This window comes from Budorcas taxicolor, chromosome 22 (assembly GCF_023091745.1).
Source record: "Budorcas taxicolor isolate Tak-1 chromosome 22, Takin1.1, whole genome shotgun sequence".
NCBI classification, from domain to species: domain Eukaryota; kingdom Metazoa; phylum Chordata; class Mammalia; order Artiodactyla; family Bovidae; genus Budorcas; species Budorcas taxicolor.
The window spans coordinates 14508084-14532936 of NC_068931.1; the positions used below are offsets into that span (position 1 = coordinate 14508084).

At 36.2% G+C, this 24853-nt stretch overlaps 1 protein-coding gene across 1 annotated transcript in view; it reads right to left on the bottom strand.

The window, feature by feature from the left end:
- PIK3C3 (phosphatidylinositol 3-kinase catalytic subunit type 3) overlaps window positions 1-24853 on the bottom strand; it is a 164348-nt gene that overhangs the window by 90761 nt on the left and 48734 nt on the right. The window contains exons 5-7 of the mRNA XM_052660396.1: window positions 7665-7751; window positions 5474-5569; window positions 2782-2853 (exon numbers count right to left, since the gene is read on the bottom strand). Of these exons, the coding sequence (XP_052516356.1) occupies window positions 2782-2853; window positions 5474-5569; window positions 7665-7751 (255 nt within the window). The remainder of the gene's footprint in view (window positions 1-2781; window positions 2854-5473; window positions 5570-7664; window positions 7752-24853) is intronic.

Sequence of the window (24853 nt, forward strand, 5' to 3'; positions counted from 1 at the left end):
TGTATTTTTCCTAATTTGCAAGTGGCTTTTTGGTCCTTTACTCTTCAGTATTAAGAGCTTTTGACGTACTAGATACGTAGCCCTTTGTGATGTATGTCTCAAATGGTTTCTCCCAGTTTCTCAACTGTCTTTTGACTTTGTTACGGTGTTTTTGCCATGCACACTTTTTTTAACATAGTCGAATTTACCAATCATTTATTTTGTTGCCTCTGCATTTTGACTCAGCTTTAGAAGTCTTTACCTAAACTAACAGTAAAGTACCAGTTCAGTTCAGTTCAGTTGCTCAGTAGTGTCCAACTCTTTGCAACCCCATGAACCACAGCACGCCAGGCCTCCCTGTCCATCACCAACTTCTGGAGTCCACCCAAACTCATGTCCATCCAACCATTTCATGCTCTGTCGTCCCCTTCTCCTCCTGCCCTTAATCTTTCCCAGCATCAGGGTCTTTTCAAATGAGTCAATACTTCACATCAGGTGGCCAAAGTATTGGACTTTCAGCTTCAACATCAGTCCTTCCAATGAACAGTTAGGATCCAGTTAGGATCCATTTTATAATATTTAAATCGTGATTCATTTGGAGTTTTTCATTATGTATGGTGGGAGGTAATGTATGGTATGGAAATTTTATCTTTTTCTAAATGGCTCTTCCCCAGCACTACGCTCCAGTGATGAAAAATCACCTTTATCAATTTCCTTATGTACTGGGATTTATTTATGGGATTTTTAGACAGTTTTAATCAGTCTATGTGTATATGTACTTGCACTAGTATCACATTTACACAGTCTGTTTTATTGTCTGATACAGGGATAAACCAGCTTGGTGGTACTCAATGTTTGCTATATTCCTCTATTTAGTTAATACTAATGGCTACAAATTAAATTTTTTTAACACAGCAGGTAAGAAGGGTAGCTCGCCTTTTAAAAAATATCTTTTGTTTTGTCCTTTCTCAATTGCATTTAAAGCTAAAAAATTTAACAGAGGTCTAACATCTTCGATTTTTTTAATTACAGCATACAAAATGTTAAAACTGTAATTGTTGATGAGCATTTTAATTAGGAAAAAATACACTAAATAAACAGAGCTCTCATTTACCTGACATTTTGGTTCAAGTTATACAAAAGCAATACAGTTCCAATATGACAAAATTTGCATACACTCATCCATTTGAAGGTAACTCGTCATGTGTTTCCTATATCCACAATGTAAAAGACCATTTGACTCTATAATGAAAATTCAGTATCCATTTTAGACCTACTGAAACAGTGGCTGACTTTATTTTCCTGGGCTCCCAAATCACTGCAGATGGTGACTGCAGCCATGAAATTAAAAGACACTTACTCCTTGGAAGCAAAGTTATGACCAACTTAGACAGCATATTGAAAAGAGACACTACTTTGTCAACAAAGGTCTATCTAGTCAAGGCTATGGTTTTTCTAGTGATCATGTATGGATGTGAGAGTTGGACTGTGAAGAAAGCTGAGCACCAAAGAATTGATGCTTTTGAACTGTGGTGTTGGGGAAGACTCTTGAGAGTCCCTTGGACTGCAAAGAGATCCAACCAGTCCATCCTAAAGGAAATCAGTGCTGAGTGTTCATTGGTGAGACTGATGTTGAAGCTGAAACTCCAATACTTTGGCCACCTGATGTGAAGAGCTGACTCATTTGAGAAGATCCTGATGCTGGGAAAGATTGAGGGCAGGAGAAGGGGACAACAGAGGATGAGATGGTTGGATGGCATCACCAACTCGATGGACATGGGTGTGGGTGGACTCCGGGAGTTGGTAATGGACAGGGAGGCTGGCATGCTGCGGTTCATGGGGTCTCAAAGAGTCAGACACGAATGAGCAACTGAACTGAACTGAACGCTTTTGTAAATTATGCCAGGCTTGGGAACGGGAGAAGAACTTAGATGTTTGTTTCTACAATTCCCAAGTGATCTTTTTCTTCCAAATTTTTATTCCCTTTTTCCCCCTATTTCTTCCTTTGAAGTTAGGCCCTCAGCCATTACTTCCTGCTCTAATGACCTGTATTTACCCTAATCATGATGTTTTCATCTTCCAATGCACTACTTTCAATCTACTTTGCTCTGATTAGGAAGGTAATTAATCTAATTAGAAATGAATAAAATAAGAATAAAATAGTTCAGAGTAACGTAAATGAATTCTAAGTGTGACTATGACAGTTCATATTATGCTGTTAAAAAGGATTTTTTTCTGGAACTTTCTAAATCTGAAGTCATCAAATTAAACATTTGCTACAAAGTAAGAATTCTTTCTCTTTCTTATTTCTGAGAGAGCTATCATCTCAACAATTCATAAGCAGGTATCTCAAAATCATCCAAGAAACCATAATCCAAACTGAACAGTTTAGGTAACTACCAATAATCTTCCCTATTTTTCACTAAAATCAATCTCCCTAAAATTTTTATCCATTGATCTTATTGTTGCCTTGTGGTATAAATAAATTCTCCTTCTATTATGATGACAATCTTTCAAATACTTGTTTATCCAAATCTTATTTCAAGATCACATTCTATAGCTCTTTCAATAATTAAAATAAGATGGTTTACCAACACTGCACCATCCAGGCCTTATGCTAAGGTAGTATTTCTTGTAAATATTCCATTTGAATCTGATTCCATATGGCTGAAGTGAATTTATGATTCATTTTTAAATAACCAATGAAGTTACAGATACACTTTTTAGAAAGTGTATGATGTGGATGAAGTCATAATCAGTCTGGAGAAAACAAATTTCATTAGAAATTTGACAGTGACTCACCATAGACATCTGAGGGTCAGGAACTTTCACTATCTCAAAGCTTGTTAAAATTGGAGATGACTCATCACCATCCTGGATCACAATGCAACAAGTTCAAAAAATACATATATATATTTAACCAAATGGCAAGAGACAATACATGAGCATGTGTACTCTAATGCATTTTAATTTTTAAATAACATCATTCCTCTCTTTAAAAAATTATCATCTTTCAACTATATTTTAAATCTATTTCTTACATATACATATCCATTTATTGCCTTCTGTTGCTGATTAAATATTTTGAGAAAAATAAAATTTAACAATAAAAAAACCTGTATTATATAGTTATTAGAGATATGATGTCTGGAAAATCCGTAGACTATAATTGTCCGGATTTTGTTTTAAACTTTGTTTTTAATGACTAAGTCAAAATAATATGTTCTAATTTTAAAACTCAGAACAAAATATCAAAGAGTATAATTAAAATATGGCACAATGGATATGTCACATTATTTGCAAAAATCATTTAGCAGATTTTGGTTATTTTTCAAATTACCACAATTAAATTCCATTCAGAAAAGTACTTTTACATGTGGGTCAACATTACTCAAAGTTATACCCAACTAGAAACTCAGCAGCATTGCTTCTCAGAGGACACTTACTCAACACCATGCAAGCTAGAATAATAAAATCAATTCTTATGAAATAAAACTGTCTTATTTTGTTAGCATTATCATCTTTGAAGAACTCTGGCTTTTATTTTTACCCATTTCAGGGAAGAAAGGTAATTTGGCCTAATAAATGTCACTGCATACATCCTGGAAAAGGGTAAACTAATTTAGGTGGAAACTAATTTCCTCGCAATTGTACACCTGGCATCAAATTTTTCTGTCAACTTCCAAATACTAGTATATTTTCAATTTTACATATGTGTAAAAAAATCAGGAGAGACTGAAAGAAGGGGAGTATTGTGACTTTAGGTTCAGTAATTGAGTCCTAGAGAAAACCACAAATTCCCACAGCCATTGTTTAACAGGCTGGTTCTCAGTCACAACACCAAAATACACATTTATCAACCCAACTGTGACAAGTAATTTTCACTAAGGCTATCTGTCACAGAAGACAGGTGACAAGAAAGTCTATTTCCATTAGATTCAATGCACTGGCCCAGCAATCTTTACACTAAGTGGAAATATGACAGGAAAGGTAGACAGGCATTAATTTATGGGCAATTTTCAAGAAGCAGTTAGAAAGGGGTCAAGAACCTTTTCAAAACTGCTTGAAATTCTTCTAATTTTTATTCTGTTATTATTTCATCTATTATCAAAGCTATCTTTCAAAAGATCTTTCACATCTCCAGTGTTTGAAAATACCATCACCATTAGCATGCTTTTGCAATATAAACTACATATGGGTGGGACATATTGCTTTTAATGAAATTACATATAGTAAAAATTAAAAATGTGATTTTAGTAAAATATATTGGTAACAAAACAATTTCACTCACATTCATTACCCTTTCTTTTTAACGGTTTTTCTAATGAATAAACAGAGTGTAAAATAGTTTACCTTCCTATCTTCCCCGCCCCACCAGAGAATATAATTTATAAAATAAAAAGTGGAAACAAGTTAACTTTTTTTAACCTTTTTTCTAAAGGAAGGGGTAAAAGATAAAGGGAAATATATGTATACCTTGCAAAGTACCACAAAAATCATCACAAACTATGCAAATCCTAAACCTTCATTATGAAAACATCTTTCAAATAGTAATTTAACAGCTATAAAACATGTATTTAAAAAAAAAATCACTTGTGACAACTTTAACAAATAGCACTAACATGTAAATGCAATTTCAAAGCGCTACTTCTTATGAACAACTTAGCTCTATGCAGGAAGAAATATTATTCTTTTATGCCATGTATCAAAAATCTGTCCTCATTTAACACTGATTCTGACTTACACCATCTTCATAAGTGCTTGTCTCAGTACTTTCACAATAACAGAAGGTGCCTAGTTTATGTGCTTTTGAACTCCACATGCTATTATTTCTGTAGTACTGAAATGAAGACCCATCAATAAGCATTTACAGCATAGATAGTTTTCAAGCAGCTACATATCAAACACACAACTACTTTCTTTTGGTAATGAACAAACCTGAGCAAATTCGTAACTGCATACTTTTACCTCTCAGACTACTGATAACATGATTTTCTTAATTTTGCAAGTACTTTATAAATAAATGAACATTTAAAAGGTCTTTCATAAGCATACTTATGTTTAGGGTCACATATACAGTTTCAACACATTATATACATACTTATTATATACAAACATACCTTTAACATACAATAGCCTAACACAAAAAATATGATGCCCTCTTTTTACTTTTCAAGTGGATACTAATTGTTAATGAAGCTATTGCTTTAATGTCCTACTTGCCAATTTAGAGAACAGTTAATCAAAAAGTTTTTAATCTCTTGCATATTTATTGAATTCTGTAACCCAGAAATGTATTACATGAATGATCAGCTTTTGTAATCTTGTTCTAGCTAAATGATTTGATTTGTATATATAGATATATAAACAGCTGCTGCTGACAGCTGTCTGCTGCCCTCCTGTAGCCAAATAATTCATCCCAGCAGGAACAATAGTAATTTTTTTTAATGTTTCCCCTCCCCTCCACCTTAGAGACCATAAACAAGGAAAATACCTTTTCATAATAAACAATACCATATTCCTTATCATCACACTTGACACATCGAAACTCAACCATCAAGTACATGAAATTAGAACTTCGTTTTTCACTCTAAAAAAGAAAAAAAAATTATGAAAAATGATTTTCTTCAACATCAGTTTGTATCTTATGCCCAATTTAGTAGTACAAGGAATCTATCAAATACAAGTTAAAATGTAATAAATGTTTATGTCATTATTATAAGTGTACTGTTTTATATACTATTACTATTTCACTACTGCCTTATCTAGAAGTCCCTACTACTCATTTGTAGCTCCTTCCTCAAACTTGATGAAATTTTTGGTTTCTTCAGTAGTAGGAATTTTATTACATAACATTGTAAAGGTATTTAGTATACATTTGCAGGAAAATTATTTCATCTCAAAAAAAAATAAGATTTTTGTATTTCTAAAAATTTTAAGCAAAGAACAGTTCCGACTAATCCAAATATAAAAGTTAATATAACAAAAACAAAGGTAAAACAAAATATGTAACTAAGGACAGAGGCAATTTGAGCTTAACAGATACAACATTTACAAGTTTTTGACAATTTATAAATGGTCCTAAAATAACTAGCCATCATTTGTAAATTTTTATCAACACACTTTAAATAACAGTTATTCTGGGGAAACAGTTATTCTTCCCCAACATATAAAATGTTGGCTGTGTGTATAACTGTATTCCCTTAAGAAAGCAAATATTATGTTAATAATTAAGTAAAAAAAAAAGAAACTTAAAAGGGTGATTAGTTCTAACCCAAATCAGTTTGAAAAATGGCTTTAAATCTATAGTTATATAACCAAAAGGATCTAAGAAGGTCACTTAAAACTGTTCAGCTTTATGAAGCATATTATAAGTCTATTATGATAATGGTAATGGCCTCAGCCTCTTATCTTTTAAAGAGTGTGCATAGAGTGAGAAAAAGACTGAGCAAAGTATGCGCTAACGTTACATTTTCTAAACCCAGGGGTATGTAATTTGATGAATAGAAGCATTTCAATTAAACTGTTTTTAGAATGTGACAACTATAAAAATCCAAAACAGTAAATTTTTTTTCCAGTTTCAGTATATGAGAATATATTATAAATAAGTTTAGAAAAAATACCCAGTATTCATACTAAATATGACTGTTGTTAGACACTGCCAATTTGTTTTTTAAAATGCACAATGCTAAAATTCAACTTTTCTTAGTGTTCACTTAAAATGACCAATTTCTCTCTTCCTCCTGCTAAACACTGTTCAGAGAACAAAAATTAAGTCAGTTGTGCCATGTGCTGATCACTGTAAGCTACATATATCACAAACCTGTTATCCCTTTCTCCTAATGTGATTAATATACAATTGCTAGTTCTGCTCTCTAGGCCAAACATATAGTATTTCAGTGCTAATGTACAGAAACTTTTGTTGTTCTAATTTTGTAAAGAGTTTCACTAAAGTAATGTCTCAATTAAACCTATTCTGGACCAAAACACAATATCAGGAAGTACACAAATTATCTGAACCATGTAACTGCATCAAGTGTGCACAGTCCTATGTGTAATAAGTAAGAGAAGGAGCATCTTCACTGGGGATAGGAACTGCTAATGGTGACTTAAGGTAACTGAAGTAAAGACATTGTGTTGACATTATGTTGACAGACATATCCAACTTAGACATAAACTACCATATGGAGAAAGAGAGAATCTACAAGTGTGGTATCAAACTTAACATGGGCTTCACTTATATGATATTTACGATGAAAAGCAGTCAAAGGGAAGTGTTAGTCATTTAGTCATATCTGACTCTTTGTGACCCCGTTGACTGTGGCCCACTAGGCTCTTGTCCATGGAATTCTCCAGGCAAAAAAACTGAAGTAGGTAGCCATTACTCTCTCCAAAAGATGTTCCTGACCCAGGCACTGAACCCGGCTCACCTGCACTGTAGAAGGATTTCTTACTGTCTGAGCCAGAGATATCTACTACTTATTTCAGGGTTTAAAAGAACACTAAAATATAAAAAAGGCAGCTATCTCAAGTTTTCCTCTTATTAGCATAGAAGTCACAACTAGAAGTTATCCTCAATATCTCACATATGAGAGATACATGACAATGAATAATTCTTCTAAATAATTTTTCATTTAAAACTCTGGAGAAAAAATTTTGAAATAAAAAAGAGGGATACAACCCACCTCATTTATCATTTCTATTTCTCTAAATGTCAATCTGTCCAGCCAATCTACTTTCACCATGTGACCTTGTCGATGAGCTTTGGTGAGCTGCAAAACAAAATGGAGAAAATTTTAAGAGACAGATATCAGAGAAAAGAGGATAAAGAATGGCAATGAGTCATTCTCACCTTCTGGGAAAGACTACATTCTACCTACAGGATGTGTATCTCTCTAAATAAACTCGCTTTCCCCTTAAAAAAAAAAAAGAAAGAAAAGAATACTAATGATCATCAGCATGGCAGTGAAAGTGCTAGCTTATGCAATAAAACAAGGAAAAGGAAATAAGCAATGAACAGATTGGGAAGAAATAATACATTCTTTAGTCAAAGGTGACATAATCATTTATGTAGCAAACATTTTAAAATGGACAAAAAAATAGCTCCTGGAATTACTAAGCAATTAATAAGCAAGGAGGATACAAGGTTCATATAAAAAGTCAATCTCTTTTCTATATGCCAGCAATTCATAAGTAAAACTTGAAATTAAAAACACAATCATCATTTACACTGGGCTTCCCAGGTAGCGCAGCGGTAAAGAATCCACCGACCAATGCAGGAGACACAGGAGATCTGGGTTCAATCCCTGGTCAGGAAGATCCCCTGGAGAAGGAAATGGGAACCCACTCCAGTATTCCTGCCTGGAAAATTCCATGGACTAAGGAGCCGGGTGGGCTACAGTCCATGGGGTCCCAAAGAGTTGGACACTAATCATTTATATTCTGTTCAGTTCAGTCGCTCAGTCGTGTCTGACTCTGACCTCATGGACTGCAGCACACCAGGCTTCCCTGTCCATCACCAACTCCCAGAGCTTGTTAAAACTCATGTCATAATATAAGCTAATCATTTATATTAGCACCCCCCCAAACATAAAATTGACATAAATCTAACAAAATATGTGTAAGATCTATACGAGGAAAATTACAAAACTCTGATGAACAAGATCAAAGAAGAACTAAATAAATAGATACTCCAATCAGGGTAAGAAGATTCAGTATTGTCAAGATGTCAATACTTCCCAATTTGACCTATAGATGCAAAGCAATCCCAGTAATCAAGATAGTGTGCAAAATAACAAATAAATAGATCAATGGAACACAACAGATTCCAGAAACAGATCACATAAACACAGTCAACAGATCTCTGACCAAGAAGAGGAGGCAATAAAATGGAGCAAAGAGTCATTTCAACAAGTATTGCTGGACTAACTGGACATGCAGGTGCAAACAAATACATGTAGACAAAGACCTTACATCCTCTACAAAAAATAATTCAAAATGAATCACAGACCTAAAGTAAATCACAAAATATGAAACTCCTATTAGATAATATAGTAGAAAATCTAAATGACCTTGGGTATGATGACAGGTTTCTAGATATAACACCAGAGGCACAATCCATAAAAGAAAATCATTGATAAACTGGACTTCATTACAATTAAAAACTTCTCTCTGTGAAAGACAGTGTGAAGAGAATGAGAAAGCAAGTCACAGGCTGGAAGAAAATATCTGTAAAAGACCCATGATAAAGAATGTTAGCCAAAATACACAAAGAACACTTATAACTCAACAAAAGAAAACAAGTGATCGGATTTAAAAAAAGGGCCAAAGATTTTAATAACTTACCAAAAAAGAAATATGGATGGTAAATAGTTATATGAAAAAATGCTGCACATCACATGACGTCAGGGAATTGCAAATTAAAATGAGAAATCACTAAACGTCTATCAGAATGACCAAGATTTGGAAAACTGACAGCACCAACTGCAGGTGAGTACACAGAGCTATAGGAATTCCTACTAATTGCTTGGGGGAATGCAAAACGTACAGCTGCTTTGGAAGACAGTGTGGCAGCTTCATACAAAACTAAACATACTCTTACCATACATCCCAGGAATTGCCCTCTTTGGTGTTTACCTAGAGTTGAAAACTTATGCCCACACAAAGGGGGGCACATGGATATTTTTATGGCTTTATGGCTTTATTTATAATAGCCAAAACCTGGGCACAACTCAGATGGCCTTTAGTAAGTAAATGGATAAACTGACACATTCAGACAATGGTACTTAGTACTAAAAAGAAAGGAGGTATCATATGTAAAATAGATAGCCAGTAGAAATTTGCTATATAATGCAGGGAGCTCAAGCCAGTACTCTAGGACAACCTAGAGGGTGGTACAGGGTGTAAGGTGGGAAGGAAGTTCCAGAGGGAGGTGATATATGTATACCTACAGCTGATTCATGCTGATGTATGGCAGAAACCAACCCAACATTATAAAGCAATTATCCTCTTAAAAAAAAAAAAAAAAAAAAAAGAGGTATTAACCCATGAAAAGACACCAAGAAATCTTAAGTGCACATTACTTGCACATTGCTAAGTGAAAGAAGCCAGTCTGAAAAGGCTACCTACAGTATGATTCCAACTAAAGAAAAGGTAAAACTATGGAGATAATACAAAGATAAACAGCTGACTTGAAACTAAACATGAAAAAATCTAAGATCTGGTCCCATCACTTCACAGCAAATAGGAGGGGAAAAAGTGGAAGCAATGACAGATTTTATTTTCTTGGACTCCAAAATCACTGTGGACAGTGACTACAGCCATGAAATTAAAAGTCTCTTTCCCCTTGGAAGAAAAGTTATGACAAACACAGTATTAAAAAGCAGAGACATTACTTTGCCAACAGAGGTCCATATAGTCAAAGCTATGGCTTTTCCAGTAGTCATGTGTGGATGTGAGAGTTGGACAATAAAGAATGCTGTAAGTGCCAAAGAATGGACGCTTTCTAATTGCGGTGCTGGAGAAGACTCTTGAGAGTCCCTTAGACCACAAAGAGATCAAACCAGTCAATCCTAAAGAAAATCAACCCTGAATATTCATCAGAAGGATTGATGCTAAAGCTCCAATACTTTGGCCACCTGATACCAAGAACCAATTCATAAGAAAAGACCCTGATGCTGGGAAAGACTGAAAGCAAAAGAAGAGGGCAGCAGATGATGAGATGGTTAGATAGTATCACCAACTCAATGAACATGAATTTGAGCAAATTCCAGGAGACAGTGGAGGGCAGAGGAACCTGACCTGCCACAGTCCATGTGTTTGTAAAGAGCTGGACAGGACTTAGTGACTGAAAGACAACCACCATAAAGTTGCTCAGGGTAGCGGGGAGAAGAGGGAATAAAAGTGGAGCACAGAAGATCTTTAGGGCAGTAAAACTACTCTGCATCACATTATAAAAGAAAGAAAGAAAGTGAAGTCGCCCAGTCGTGTCCAACTCTTTGCGACCCTATGGACTGCAGCCCGCAAGGCTCCTCGGTCCATGGGATTCTCCAGGCAAGAATACTGCAGTGGGCTGCCATTTCCTTCTCCAGGGGGTCTTCCCAATCCAGGGATTGAACCCGGGTCCCCTGAATTGCAGGCAGATGCTTTATCCTCTGAGCTATCACATTATAATGATGAATAAATGACATTAAACATTTGTCAATGCCCATAAAATGTACAATATTCAGAGAACCATGAGGTAAACCATGGATATGGGGTAATTATGACCTTTCCCTGCAGGTTCATCAATTTTAACAAATTATAACAAATTTATCACTGTGGTGGGAGGTGTTGAAAACGGGGGAGCTATGCATGAGTTAGGGCAGAGTGTATATGAGAAATATTTGTACCTTCCTCTTAGCATTGCTGTGAATGTATAAGTATTCAACAAAAGTAAAATCTTTAAAAAAAAAATCTAAAAACTTAAAGAAAAATGAAGGATTATATCACCTTTACATTTGATACATTTCTATGAATAACAAAAGCCATATACAACTATCAAGATAAGAAATGGACTTGTCTGGAAACTGTTACAACTTAAAAAAAGTTTTTTAAATGGTCTATAATCTGTCACTAAACATGCTAAAAAATAATGAAGACTTTACTGAACATATCTTCATCTATATTTCTTGCAGTTATAATAATAGTTCTTCAAATTGAAAATAAACTTTTTTTCCACATCTCAATATGAAAAATAAGATTGTTACATACATAAGGCATTTCTCTGGAGTCTATAATACTCTAAGATGTAAGCGCATTGGTGTGCGTGTTGCATTTTAATTTTAAAAGAATTAGCAACTAAATAACAACAACAATGAAAGAATTAACAGTAATAGAAGATCTAGGGCTAGAAAAAGAATTTCTAGAGCTGCAGTTGGTGGAGTGCTCTGAAGGTCTTACATACCAACCTAACCTTGGTTTCACAATTTAAATAATAAATCTACTACTATAGAGAATTCAAGATAATTTCTAAGGTCTTCAAACTGCAACTAGATTTTATCTAAGATAGTGTAATTTTAAACAACAGCGTTATTTATGCATCAAACCTTTCTTTCTACACAAATTCATAGCATAAAGCAAAACTGGGCATTAAGGACTTCATGGTAGCTGGGCTTTATGACTTGTCTTCATTTCTATTATACATGCTATAATGGCATTCCTACAAAGATGGTAAATACCTTCACCAATTATAATTTATCTCTCTCACAGAATCAAAAATCTTCATCAGTATTCTTTATATTCCTCAAATAATGTACTCTTACCACAATTACATCATCATACTATTTCAGAAATAAAAATGGTAACTTCATAAAGTTTTGAGGATCACTGTAATATAAAAATATTATCAGCTTAGCTGTCTTCTGAATAACAAATTCTTTTCCATCTGAGGTAACCTCTAAAATGAAAATAGATAAGGCAACAATAAGTGGTTAGCATTATTATTCACACAAAGCAGCAGTAACTAAACATTTTGTGCAACATTAGACAAATATACTCAGAGACGGCAATGGCACCCCACTCCAGTACTCTTGCCTGGAAAATCCTATGGATGGAGGAGCCTGGTAGGCTGCAGTGCATGGGGTCGCGAAGAGTTGGACACGACTGAGCGACTTCCCTTTCACTTTTCACTTTCATGCACTGGAGAAGGAAATGGCAACCCACTCCAGTGTTCTTGCCTGGAGAATCCCAGGGACGGGGGAGCCTGGTGGGCTGCTGTCTATGGGGTCACATAGAGTCAGACACAACTGAAGTGACTTAGCAGCAGCAGCAGCAGACAAATATACTAACATGGAAATAGACCAAGAATTAATCATAAGGAAACCAAAAGAACATGAGGCTACAAGTTCATGACCTAAAATTCTAATCCTAGCACTCCATTTTTGAATTCTGCCATTTTTGAACCCACAGATCTACAAAAAGGATTAACTTCTAGTCCTGGTACCAAAATGCAAATAGAATAATGGATATACATTATGACAGATAGAATTAACCCATATAGTCTGTAAAGAATTGTATTCTCACTTTGCCATATGTTTCCATCTAGTTTTTTAAATTAATAAAAATATACAGGGTCATAGCGTATCAACATAGCACATCAACACTGATGTCAGAGTTAGAACTGAAACCCCACGTCTGTAAAGTTCATACTCTTTCCACCAGTCTTCACTATCTCCTCTGTTGATTCATTTGTAGAAAGAGATTTAAGTCCAATTAAATTTTTTAATGTTTTAAACACAACTTTCATACTTACGACATAGCTGTTGATTCTCCACTAGTTTCCTTTGAGGAAAAAATTGTCAAAAGTATATTAAGTTTAGATATGGGAGAATGTGTTGGGCATTTTTCTTTCCCTTATTAAATCATCAGATAAACTGAAAATTTTCTAAAGTCATTTCACTAACAATAGAATTCATGTTTGCTGCTAATATATTATACATGGGCTTCCCTAGTGGCTCAGTGGTAAAGAATCCATCTGTAATTCAGGAGCCACAGGAGATGCGGGTTCAATTCCTGGGTCCGGAAGATCCCCTGGAGGAGGGCATGCAACCCACTACAGTATTCTTGCCTAAAAATCCCATATACAGAGGAGACTTGTGGGCTACAGGCCACAGGGTCACAAAGAGTCAGACATGACTGAAGCAACTTAGCACACACGCAAGCACTTGCATAGTATATTTCTAGCTTTTCTATTTGAATATTAAAAGATGACTATTCTCAACCTTACAAATAGCAACCAAAGAATGCATGGTCAAGGATGGTAGTACCATAAACTGGTATAACCATTTCGGAGTACACGTTTAAATTACCTGAGATATATTAGTATTTGTGCATCACTGTTTCCAATATGGAAAACATTGGACATAAAAGAAGGTAAATGTCTATGGAAACTGTTAAAGTAAACTATGGTACACATATTAAGAAATACTTCAAGCAAGAAGAAAGAAAAATCTTTATAACCTGCTAGGAAAGATTACTATGACAGTTGAATACAAAAGCAATTGCAGAGGTTCCCTGGTAGCTCAGTGATAACGAATCTGCCACCAAAGCAGGAGATACAGGTTCGATCCCTGAGCCCACATGCCGCGGAGCAACTAAACCTGTGAATCACAACCAATGAACGTAAGCTTCCAGAACCTAAAAGCTGAAACTACTGAAGCCCACAGGCTCTAGAGCCTAAACTCCACAACCCGAGAAGCCACCACAGTGGGATTTCCCAGGCAAGAAGAGTAGGTCACCATGTCCTTCTCCAGGAGATCTTCCCAAACCAGGGATCAAACCCACATCTCCTGCATTGGCAGGCAGATTCTTTACCACTAAGCCATCCAGAAAGCTAATTTATCAGATACTATGTAAAAAAGCACCCCGTAATTTAAGTGACTTAACATATATCAATATGTGTCACAATAAAGAAGGCTGAATTCCAAGAATTGATGCTTTCTAATTGCAGTGCTGGATAAGAATCTTAAGAGTCCCTTGGACAGCAAGGAGATCAAACCCAGTCCATCCTAAAGGAAACCAACCCTGAAGATTCATTGGAAGGACTGATGCTGAAGATGAAGCTCCGGCCACCTTATGCGAAGAGCCAATTCATTGGAAAAGATCTTGATGCTCAGAACAATTGAGGGCAGGAAGAGAAGGGGGCGACAGGATGACATGGTTGGATGGCATCACCGACTCAATGAACATGAGTTTGAGCAAGCTCAAGGACATAGTGAAGGACAGGGAAGCCTGGTGTGCTGCAGTCCATGGGGTCACAAAGAGTCAGACACAACTGAGCAACTGAACAACAACAATATGTGGAGACATCAAGAAGTCATTTTCTTGAGGAATTCTGGATATTTTTTAATTAGTCCTACGGTCTCTCATGTGATGGCTGGAGCTGGACTGTCCAAGACCGCTTCACTCACAATTCTAACAGCTTTGTGGGAAAGGGTGAGTTCAGCTGGAAAACCAGGGTGGTGGGGGCCTCTGTCTTTCTGAAGGTATTCTCAGTGTTGCTCCCTCTTCAAGTAGTCTTTCAACACAGAAACTCCAACATGGCAGCCAGACTTCTAACATGGTGGCTCATTACTCCCCAACAGGCAAAAACAAAAGCCTTCAGTCTGTCTTAAAGTTTAGTTCTGGAACAGGCAAGCAACACTTCAGCTGCATCATGTTAGTTAAAATGAGTCACAGAGTTAAGCGCAGATGAAAGCAACATGAAAGCATGAGCATCGTGAAGCATGTTTCTTTTACTGAGAGTCGTCTTTGGAAACTAGCTACTACAGCACTTACTAGATAATATACGCATAAAATAAATCGCTCAACTGCAAAAGAGCAAGAGGAGAGAATCTGAAGATGGCAAAGCTAGCTTGTAACTGGACTTTAGGCATCAAGTAAAGTCTAGACTCTATCACAGTTCCTAAATGATTAGGCCTTGCTTTCTTCTCCAAAATAAGTTCCTACAACTCTCCAACTGACATGCTAACTCCAGCCACCCATTTCAGTTCTCCAGACCATAAGGCCTGTAAGACTCGATGCAGATTAAATAATTTAATATTAGATGAAAAATTTTACTAAAATTTTAGAAAACTATAAAGCACTGTGCATATTGTAAGCAGCTGTTATTAGCCCATAATCTATGTCACTTCTTCTCTACGGATGCCGATGACTATGTAGACAGACTTAGGTGGTTTTCACCCGTCCAAAGCAGCTTCCAGTTGTCTCCAGTCTGAGAATATCTAGAAATAATGAAGACCAACAATGAACTTGAACAATTTAGATTTCATTTAGGGTCTGAAATGTCAGTGACCTAGATCTCCCAGATGAGAAAACCTGCATTCTGTTAAACAGCAGAGTGAAACTAGTGCAATCTGTCTCAAATTGCTCATGAAGATACAACACTCACTAAGGTGCTCATCCTAAAAAGCAGCCAGGTCAAGGTATCAGTAAGTCATTCTTTCTTTTTAAGAAACATAGATTTCTACAGAACTCACAAGAAGTCATATAGAGGCTGGAAAAGAAGCCCACTGTCACAGAAATAATAGTATCATTATTGAGCTCTAACTTAACTAAGAATTAAACATCAAGCGGTTTTAAAAGCTATTTACATAAAAGACTCTCTAAGAACCAAATAAAAACATGTACAGGAAACTGCTTAGAGTACAAATAATGTATATCAGAATTAATGGGAGGACAGATACATGCTTAAGGAAGATGCTTCAGGTGAGTATGCATTCAATACAAGTACCAAGAATAGAACTTAGAAGCAGGCCAGCTTGCTACACTGTATATTGATGAGGAACAGCAGAGAAAAAGAATGTCAAACCGGATAGCTATCCCTGGGAACAGACACATTTCCACGATTTCCATGACACATTACCACAACTCACAAGTAATCACTCCTTATGCATATCTGCCCTACTAGACCATAAGCTTCTTGAGTGCTGGAGCTATGAATGGTTGACAGAACCTAGCATTTATTCATTCAATTATGTATATTTATTGACAGGACTTCTAAGTGAAAGGGTGACATAACAAAAAATAAATGCTTGTATACTCTGCAATTCTGTTCAAGAGCTTTGGGGAGTGAATGAGGGGCAAGGAGGAGGAAGTGATACTCAAAAGGAAGCTGGAGAAAAGAATGTCCATGCTCTTAAGTCACTTTTCTCTAGTACTTAAATAATTTCAACATGAATATATGTTAGTTTGTTGTTTTAAGTTACAAACTTCCATCATGGTCCTCCACTCTGGAGATAACCGAAGCAGCAAGTTCTCTGCCTTAAAGAACTTAAGATAGGGGTGAGTTATTTATATGATAATGCTTGTATGTCCATATGGTAAATGCTTATACGCCTATGTTCTTCAGTTGCTAAGTCATGTCTGACTCTTTGGGACCCCCGTGAACTGCAGCAAGTCAAGTTTTCCTGTCCTTCACTATCTCCGGAGTTTGCTCAGACTCATGTCCATTGACTCAGTGATGCTATCTAACCATCTCATCCTGCTGCCCCCTTCTCCTCCTGTCCTCACTCTTTCTCAGCATCAGGGTCTTTTCCAATGAATCAGCTCTTCGCATCAGGAGGTCAAAGCTGGAGCTTCAGCATCAGATACACAAACTAAAACAGTAATATTAAAGTCATGAACACGGTGATATGACAGAAAATAATGGGGGTTCTTGAGAAGGCCTCCCAGGCACATAACACTTAAGCAGAGACTTGAAGGATAGCCCTCAGTGAATATTTAGGTAAATCAAGTCCTAGTCAAAGTGGAGAATAGTAAGATCAATATATACATAAGATGATTACTGGAAATCAGTTTTCTTGAGGTTCACCATGATCTGGATTTTTCCTTATAGTAGACAATAATCTTATAGTCTGAAGGAAGAAGGGGGCTTCCCAGGTGGCTCAGTGGAAAAGAACCCTCCTACCAAGGAGAAACAAGAGACATGGGTTCGATTGCTGGGTCAGAAAGATCCCGTGGAGTAGGAAATGGCAACCTATTCCAGTATTCTTGCTTGGTAATTCCATGGACAGAGGAGACTGGCAAGCTCTCTGATATCCTGACAAATAAAGCTGTTTCCTCTGCAAGGAGGATTCCATCCTGTTTGCTGACTCACCCCTTATGCTTTAAGTCTCTGCTTAAATGAAGGAAGAAAGGGGAGAGTAAAAACAACTGAAAAACTTCTATCCATTTCAAATCTGCCTAGGAATCTGTAGGGAGGTAAATAGGAAGAGATAGACTCAACTGGAGAGAAAATGGTAGGCTTTGTTGCTTTACAAGAGATGATATAATAATTTACAAAGTTTAATATCTAGCTGTGATCCTGGTTTTAAGCACCCACATAACCCTATGACTATGTCTGATAATATGGAAATATAGCATATGAACACATATCAAACAAGCCATATAAAAACAACCTGAAGAATAATTCTCGCTTTGTATGTTCAAGCTAGAGAAAATTTAAGTGGATAAAGGCGTAGCAACCACATAGAATTGCAAATAGTTTGAATAGCCAACCATAGAGGAGTGCTGAAATGAATTATGGCATATCCACATTACACAAAATCCTAGTCTTTAAAATCATGCCATGAAAGCATCTTAAATGACCTGGAACAATTCTGAAACACCATTCATTTAAACGCACATAATATGATCCCAAATTGAAAATAAATATATTTTCAATAAATATATTTTCACATTCACATATTACATACATACATACATACATTTACCAAAAGCATATCAACTAAAATATTAATAATGGTGACTACTGTGGGTAAAGAATTGGAGGTGACTTTTACAGTCTTTGTACTTTAACAATCTTTTACTAGTATAGATGTACATTATCTTGTAATAAGTTACTTAAAAACTAAACTTACTTTAAAAATAATTGTGGAGAAAATTCTGTTGAGAAAACCACAAAAGATCAGCATTTATCAAGATGATGCTAAATAAGGTTATTTTGCTTCACAATAAACTCAAAGAATAAGGATCAATCTGATTAATTTACCTCAAACACATGAAATGAAACCCAGGTATCAACATAACTATTCTCTCTTAAATTATTTTTTCCAAGGGCCTTTCAACTAGATCCAACCAAAAACCCATATAATTAAAATGATGCTGCTGCTTTATGGTTAATAAAACCACCTATATAGTAAAATGTATAGGTTTAACGTTTCAAACTTTACTCACATCGAGAAACTTTAAGAGGGGAGTTACAAGATAGGTGGCTTTTCCAAAATAAGTAACTACACAACAGGTGATGCTTGGGTCAGATACACTGATGCTTTTTCAGGAAACCTAAGGAGAAAAAAATAACAAAGCTGTATTTTCTTCCCCCTCTGCCACTTGAAAAAATAAACAACAGGCACCTCCCGCCCACAGTCTACTCTTATCACCAGACAGAAAACTTCCAGATTCAGACAGCCTATGTGAATGTTCAGAAATCGCTCTCTTGACACATTTACAGGAATACTGGCCAATAAAAAAGGCTGGAACTACCAAACCCAAGACTATTTTTTTTCCACCATGATTATAGAAGGTTGTGCTTATTCAACTACTTCATATCTGATTCATCTAAATTCTCTCAATTTAAATGTTATAACTCTTTTTAACAGGAAAACTTTACTAAGCCTAGACTAGAACTGAGCAGAAGTACTCACTAAAAAGAAAATCATTACTGGTCACCTAATCTACCAATATTTGTAGGATACACTATGGCTCACTGATATAGATTTCAACTATTAAACAGTATGATTTTTTAATAATTTTTTAATGTGTTAAATCTGTTTCAAATCAAACACAAGTTATACAGTAATTTATAATTGAAGAAAAAAATATAGTTGTATATAAGAATTCACCTGAACTGAGATTTAAAAAGGAGGTATATCTGTAGGTTAAGAGTTTGCATACATATCTACGATACTTAATTCTTACAAGACAAGGAGTTTCTTCTACCTTCCTGATTAATTTCCTTAGCCACAGATTTTCAATTTTACTTTGAAATTTTACATGTGCATCTTATTCAGGAAGAGTGGTATTTGCCTCATAAAAGTTGTTTTCAATTTAACTTCTCAGAGATTGGTCTTTCTTTTTAATTTAAATTTCTTTATTTTAATTGGAGGCTAATTACTTTACAATATTGTATTGGTTTTGCCACACATCAACATGAATCTGCCATGGGTGTACACGTGTTCCCAATCCTGAACCCCCCTCCCACCTCCCTCCCCAAACCATCCCTCATCCCAGTGAGATTAGTCTTAAAAGCATATTATTGTGTAGTTTCCTGGCAAAAACTATAGCTGTGAAGACAGACAATAGATTTACAGAACATAAATCGATATTCTTTTAGGGCTTAATCTTTCACTGGCAAAAACGGATTTAGTCCACTTGCTACCATCAATTTCAACACAAATCTAAAAGTTTTGACAATCTTAGACATCAGTAAGCAAATCAAAATGACTGATAAAAAACATTCTACCATGTATCATTAGGAATAAATTTGTAGGAGATTCCCACATTCTTTTATGACACACAAAAAAGCAAACAGAATCAAAACCAATACACTATTTTTAAAAAGTTACACATACCACTTATACAAAAACCTATAGCTAAGAGGTACTTTTGATGACATCAGTGATGCCACTAAACAAGTTTTACAGTTTTGAATAATTTTACAGAGAATTGTTTGACATTTGGAAGGAAAAATCCCTAAGGATAACAGAATATTCATATTTTTCCTCCTTCCTTCCCTCCCCTCCCAACCATTCTTTCTCCCTAACCACTAAAAGCACACTGAAAAAGTAGTGTGTTAGACAACCTAATTGAGTTAGTTGACTTTGATCTTTTTCATCAAAATTCTTTTCCGTGTGAGGGAATTAACCAAATAATTTCCCTAAGTGGCAAATTACAAGATGTATGAAAAGAGGTGGTATAAACATACTGGTTCACTTAATATTATTATTTATTGTCTCCCCAGCTCTGGAAAGTTAAATGCCTGAGTTTTAAAATTATGTATACAATCAAATTTTTCATTTTTATTATAAAACGAAGTATACAGAATAATGTAACAAACATCCATGTATTCACTGTCAAAACTGAACATGTATTAACAGTTTGTCTTATTTCACTCTTTTAAAAAAAGATTTTTTAAAAAAAGCAAACCAAAGGTATTTGTAAAGACTGCCCTCATTCTTTCAATTTGCTTTTTTAAACTTAATGCTGTTTTTGAGATGTATCTGTGTTAATCTACACAGCTCAAATGCTTTCGTTTAAATTGCTGTAGAGTATCCCACCCAGTATGAGTAAATATATCACTTATTCTCCCAACAAGCTCAACATTTTGTGTTATTATCAGGGCTAAAGTGAATAAGTATGTATCTCCTTATGCCCATAAGTGAGTTTTTTTAGTGTAGAAATCTAAGCATGTAATTGCTGGATTTCCAAGATGAAAATCAATACCTTTTCTGATTGGTTTATTTCTAAATTTCATGTAGTTTTTCTTACTACTGCAAATATTCTTTAAACACTGTATTTTTAGATTGGTGATAGAAACTATGGAATAGTAACTGATTTCTGCTTAATTAATCCTGTATTTAACATTTCTTGACTAATTATTTGTAACAGTTTGTCTAACAGTTCTTTTGACTTTTCTATATGATCATCTGTAAATAATTCCTATCCCTTACCTCTGTATATACAGTTTCCTCATACTGACTAGTACAAGAAACTCTGGTGCAGTGTCTAACCCAAGCAGTAGTAGAAGCATCCTTATTTTGTTCCTGACTTCAATGAAAATCCTTCTTACATTTATTCATTTGGTAAGATGTTTGTTATCAGTTCTTGGTCTATTTCTTATATCAGGTTAATAAAGTCATATTTTATTTTACCAAAACTTTATATGATGAGTGTTTGTTGAAGTTTACCAAAAAGTTGGTAAGACTGGGGATCCTTTTGACCGTATGTTATTTTCTCCTTTAACATGCAGGAGATAGTTAACATGGTAGGCTTGAAACTCTAATTTTAGAAGGACCTGCTTACAAGGATGGCCCTGGTCAATGTGTGAAAATCTGACTTTTGAAACATTCCCTAACTAGTACAGATGTTTCACTGCGGCATGGCTCTTCGTATGTTGTGATTTATTGTGAGCACCTGCTCTCTTTCTGGAAGGCCAGAATTTTTGCAGTTGAGGGCAAAGAATGTCTGTGTGACCAGACCCCGAGTAAAACCCTCAATTTCTGAGTCTCAAAGGCCTTTTTTCTAAAAGCCTTCATTTTAGTTTCTGGAGAAAACAGCACTATCAAGTGAATCTCTTCCTGGGCTGGGAAGGGGAAGAATAGAAAGCCTGTATATGGATTTCTCCAGACCCACTACACCTTTTTACGTAACTGAACCATCTAGTTGTATATACTTACTGTGTTGCTTATATAATCAATCTTAGCTGTGATTACAACTCCCTCTCAGTCCTGTGATTCCATCATCTCATCTTGGGGGACCTCTGGAATCAAGATTGCCGGGAGAAATATCAACAACCTCAAATATGCAGATGACACCACCTTGATGGCAGAAAGTGAAGAGGAGCTAAAAAGCCTCTTGATAAAAGTGAAAGAGGAGAGTGAAAAAGTTGGCTTAAAGCTCAACATTCAGAAAACGAAGATCATGGCATCCGGTCCCATCACTTCATGGGAAATAGATGGGGAAACAGTGGAAACAGTGTCAAACTTTATTTTCTGGGGCTCCAGAATCACTGCAGATGGTGACTGCAGCCATGAAATTAAAAGACGCTTACTCCTTGGAAGAAAAGTTATGACCAACCTAGATAGCATATTCAAAAGCAGAGACATTACTTTGCCGATTAAGGTCCGTCTAGTCAAGGCTATGGTTTTTCCTGTGGTCATGTATTGGATGTGAGAGTTGGACTGTGAAGAAGGCTCAGTGCCAAAGAACTGATGCTTTTGAACTGTGGGGTTGGAGAAGACTCCTGAGAGTCCCTTGGACTGCAAGGAGATACAACCAGTCCATTCTGAAGGAAATCATCCCTGGGATTTCTTTGGAAGGAATGATGCTAAAGCTGAAACTCCAGTACTTTGGCCACCTCATGCGAAGAGTTGACTCATTGGAAAAGACTCTGATGCTGGGAGGAACTGGGGGCAGGAGGAGAAGGGGACAGCAGAGGATGAGATGGCTGGATGGCATCACCGACTCGATGGACATGAGTCTGAGTGAACTCCGGGAGTTGGTGATGGACAAGGAGGCCTGGCGTGCTGCGATTCATGGGGTCGCAAAGAGTCGGACACGACTAAGTGACTGAACTGAAACACTCAATGCGAAGAGCTGATTTATTGGAAAAGACCCTGATGCTGGGAAAGATTGAGGGCAGAAGGAGAAGGGGACAACAGAGGATGAGATGGTTGGATGGCAGCACTGACTCAGTGGACATGGGTTTGGGTGGACTCCAGGAGTTGGTGATGGACAGGGAGGCCTGGCATGCTGTGGTTCATGGGGTCGCGAAGAGTTGGACATGACTGAGCAACTGAACTGAATTGAAACACTCAATAATATAATAATAAGGTGCAATAACAGATATCCTGTGTTAAACTGCTTCTGAAAAGTGAAAAGTCTAGTCACTCAGTTGTGTCCGACTCTCTGTAACCCCACGGACTGTAGCCCACCAGGCTCTTCTGTCCATGGAATTCTCTAGGCTAGAAAACTGAAGGGGATTGCCATTTCCTTCTCCAGGGGACCTTCCCAACCCAGGGATTGAACATGGGGGCTCTCACACTGCAGGCAGATTCTTTATCATCTAAGCCACAAGGGAAGCCCCAAACTGCTTTTATGTAAGCATTCTTGGAATAAATCGTGTTTGGGCATGATGTATTTTTTAATTGCTTGATTCAGCTTTCTAATTTCTGCTGAAATTTATCATCTATATGTGAGAAGTGTCTAATTTTCCTTTCTTTCACTTTCCTCTTCTAGTTCATGGTCATACTGATCTCAGCAGGTTTTATACATTTAGCTTATAAAACCACCCGAGTTTGAAAAAAGGAGAATAAAGGGTTTACTATACAGCTATAGTAGCAAATAGTATCTTGATTTTTATGTTTTGATCCCTTGATTTATGTTTTATAGTTTTATATTATTGTTATATTTTAAAACTATCTTTTCAGTATTTTACTATCTGAATTTTTGGTGGATATATTCCAGTTGTTTGTTATAATTACTGACTTTAGCTTTCTTTGGTTTGTAATTTTAGATTGCAAACTGATCTTTTGTAGGGCTTCCCAAATTGTGATACTTATTTTACTGTTACTTCATATTATTAGCTATTTGTTGTGGGAGGATTCTCAGTTTATCTTAGTCTTCCACATGACTGAAACCAGAAATCAAACATTATTTGCTTATCTTCTACTGATGTTAGAGGAATCTAGAGAAAGGAGGAAATATATTAGGAAACATGGCAGAAAGCAAAGAAGAACTAAACAGCCTCTTGATGAAAGTGAAAGAGCAGAGTGAAAAAGTTGGCTTAAAACTCAACATTCAGAAAACTAAGATCACAGCATCTGGTCCCATCACTTCATGGCAAATAGAGAGGAAAACAATGGAAATAGTGACAGACTATTTTGGGGGCTCCAAAATCACTGCAGATGCTAACTGCAGCCATAAAAGACGCTTGCTTCCTGGAAGAAAAGTTATGACCAACCTAGACAGCACATTAAAAAGCAGAGACATTACTTTGCCAACAAAGGTCCGTCTAGTCAAGGCTATGGTTTTTCCAGTAGTCATGTATGGATGTGAGAGTTGCACTGAGAAGAAAGCTGAGCACTGAAGAACTGTTGCTTTTGAACTGTGGTGTTGGAGAAGACTCTTAAAGAGTACCTTGGACAACAAGGAGATCCAACCAGTTCATCCTAAAGGAAATCAATCCTGAATATTCATTGGAAGGACTGATGCTGAAGCTGAAACTCCAATAGTTTGGCCACTACATGTGAAGAACTGACTCATTGGAAAAGACTCTGATGCTGAGAAAGATCGAAGGCGGGAGAAGAAGGGGACAACAGAGGATGAGATGGTTGGATAGCATCACCGACTCAATGGACATGAGTTTGAGCAGGCTCCGGGAACTGGTGATGGACAGGGAAGCCTGGCATGCTGCAGTCCATGGGGTCACAAAGAGTCAGACATGACTGAGTGAATAAACTGACTGACTGACTGAAATTTGGCAAATGTTTTGATTTTTGAAATGTGATTTATAAGCTAGACATCATTTTTGTTTATAAATTGAAGAATAGATGATCAAAGTGATGATTTACATGGGTTTTTAAACCAATATCCACATAATGATATTTGCAGTTAA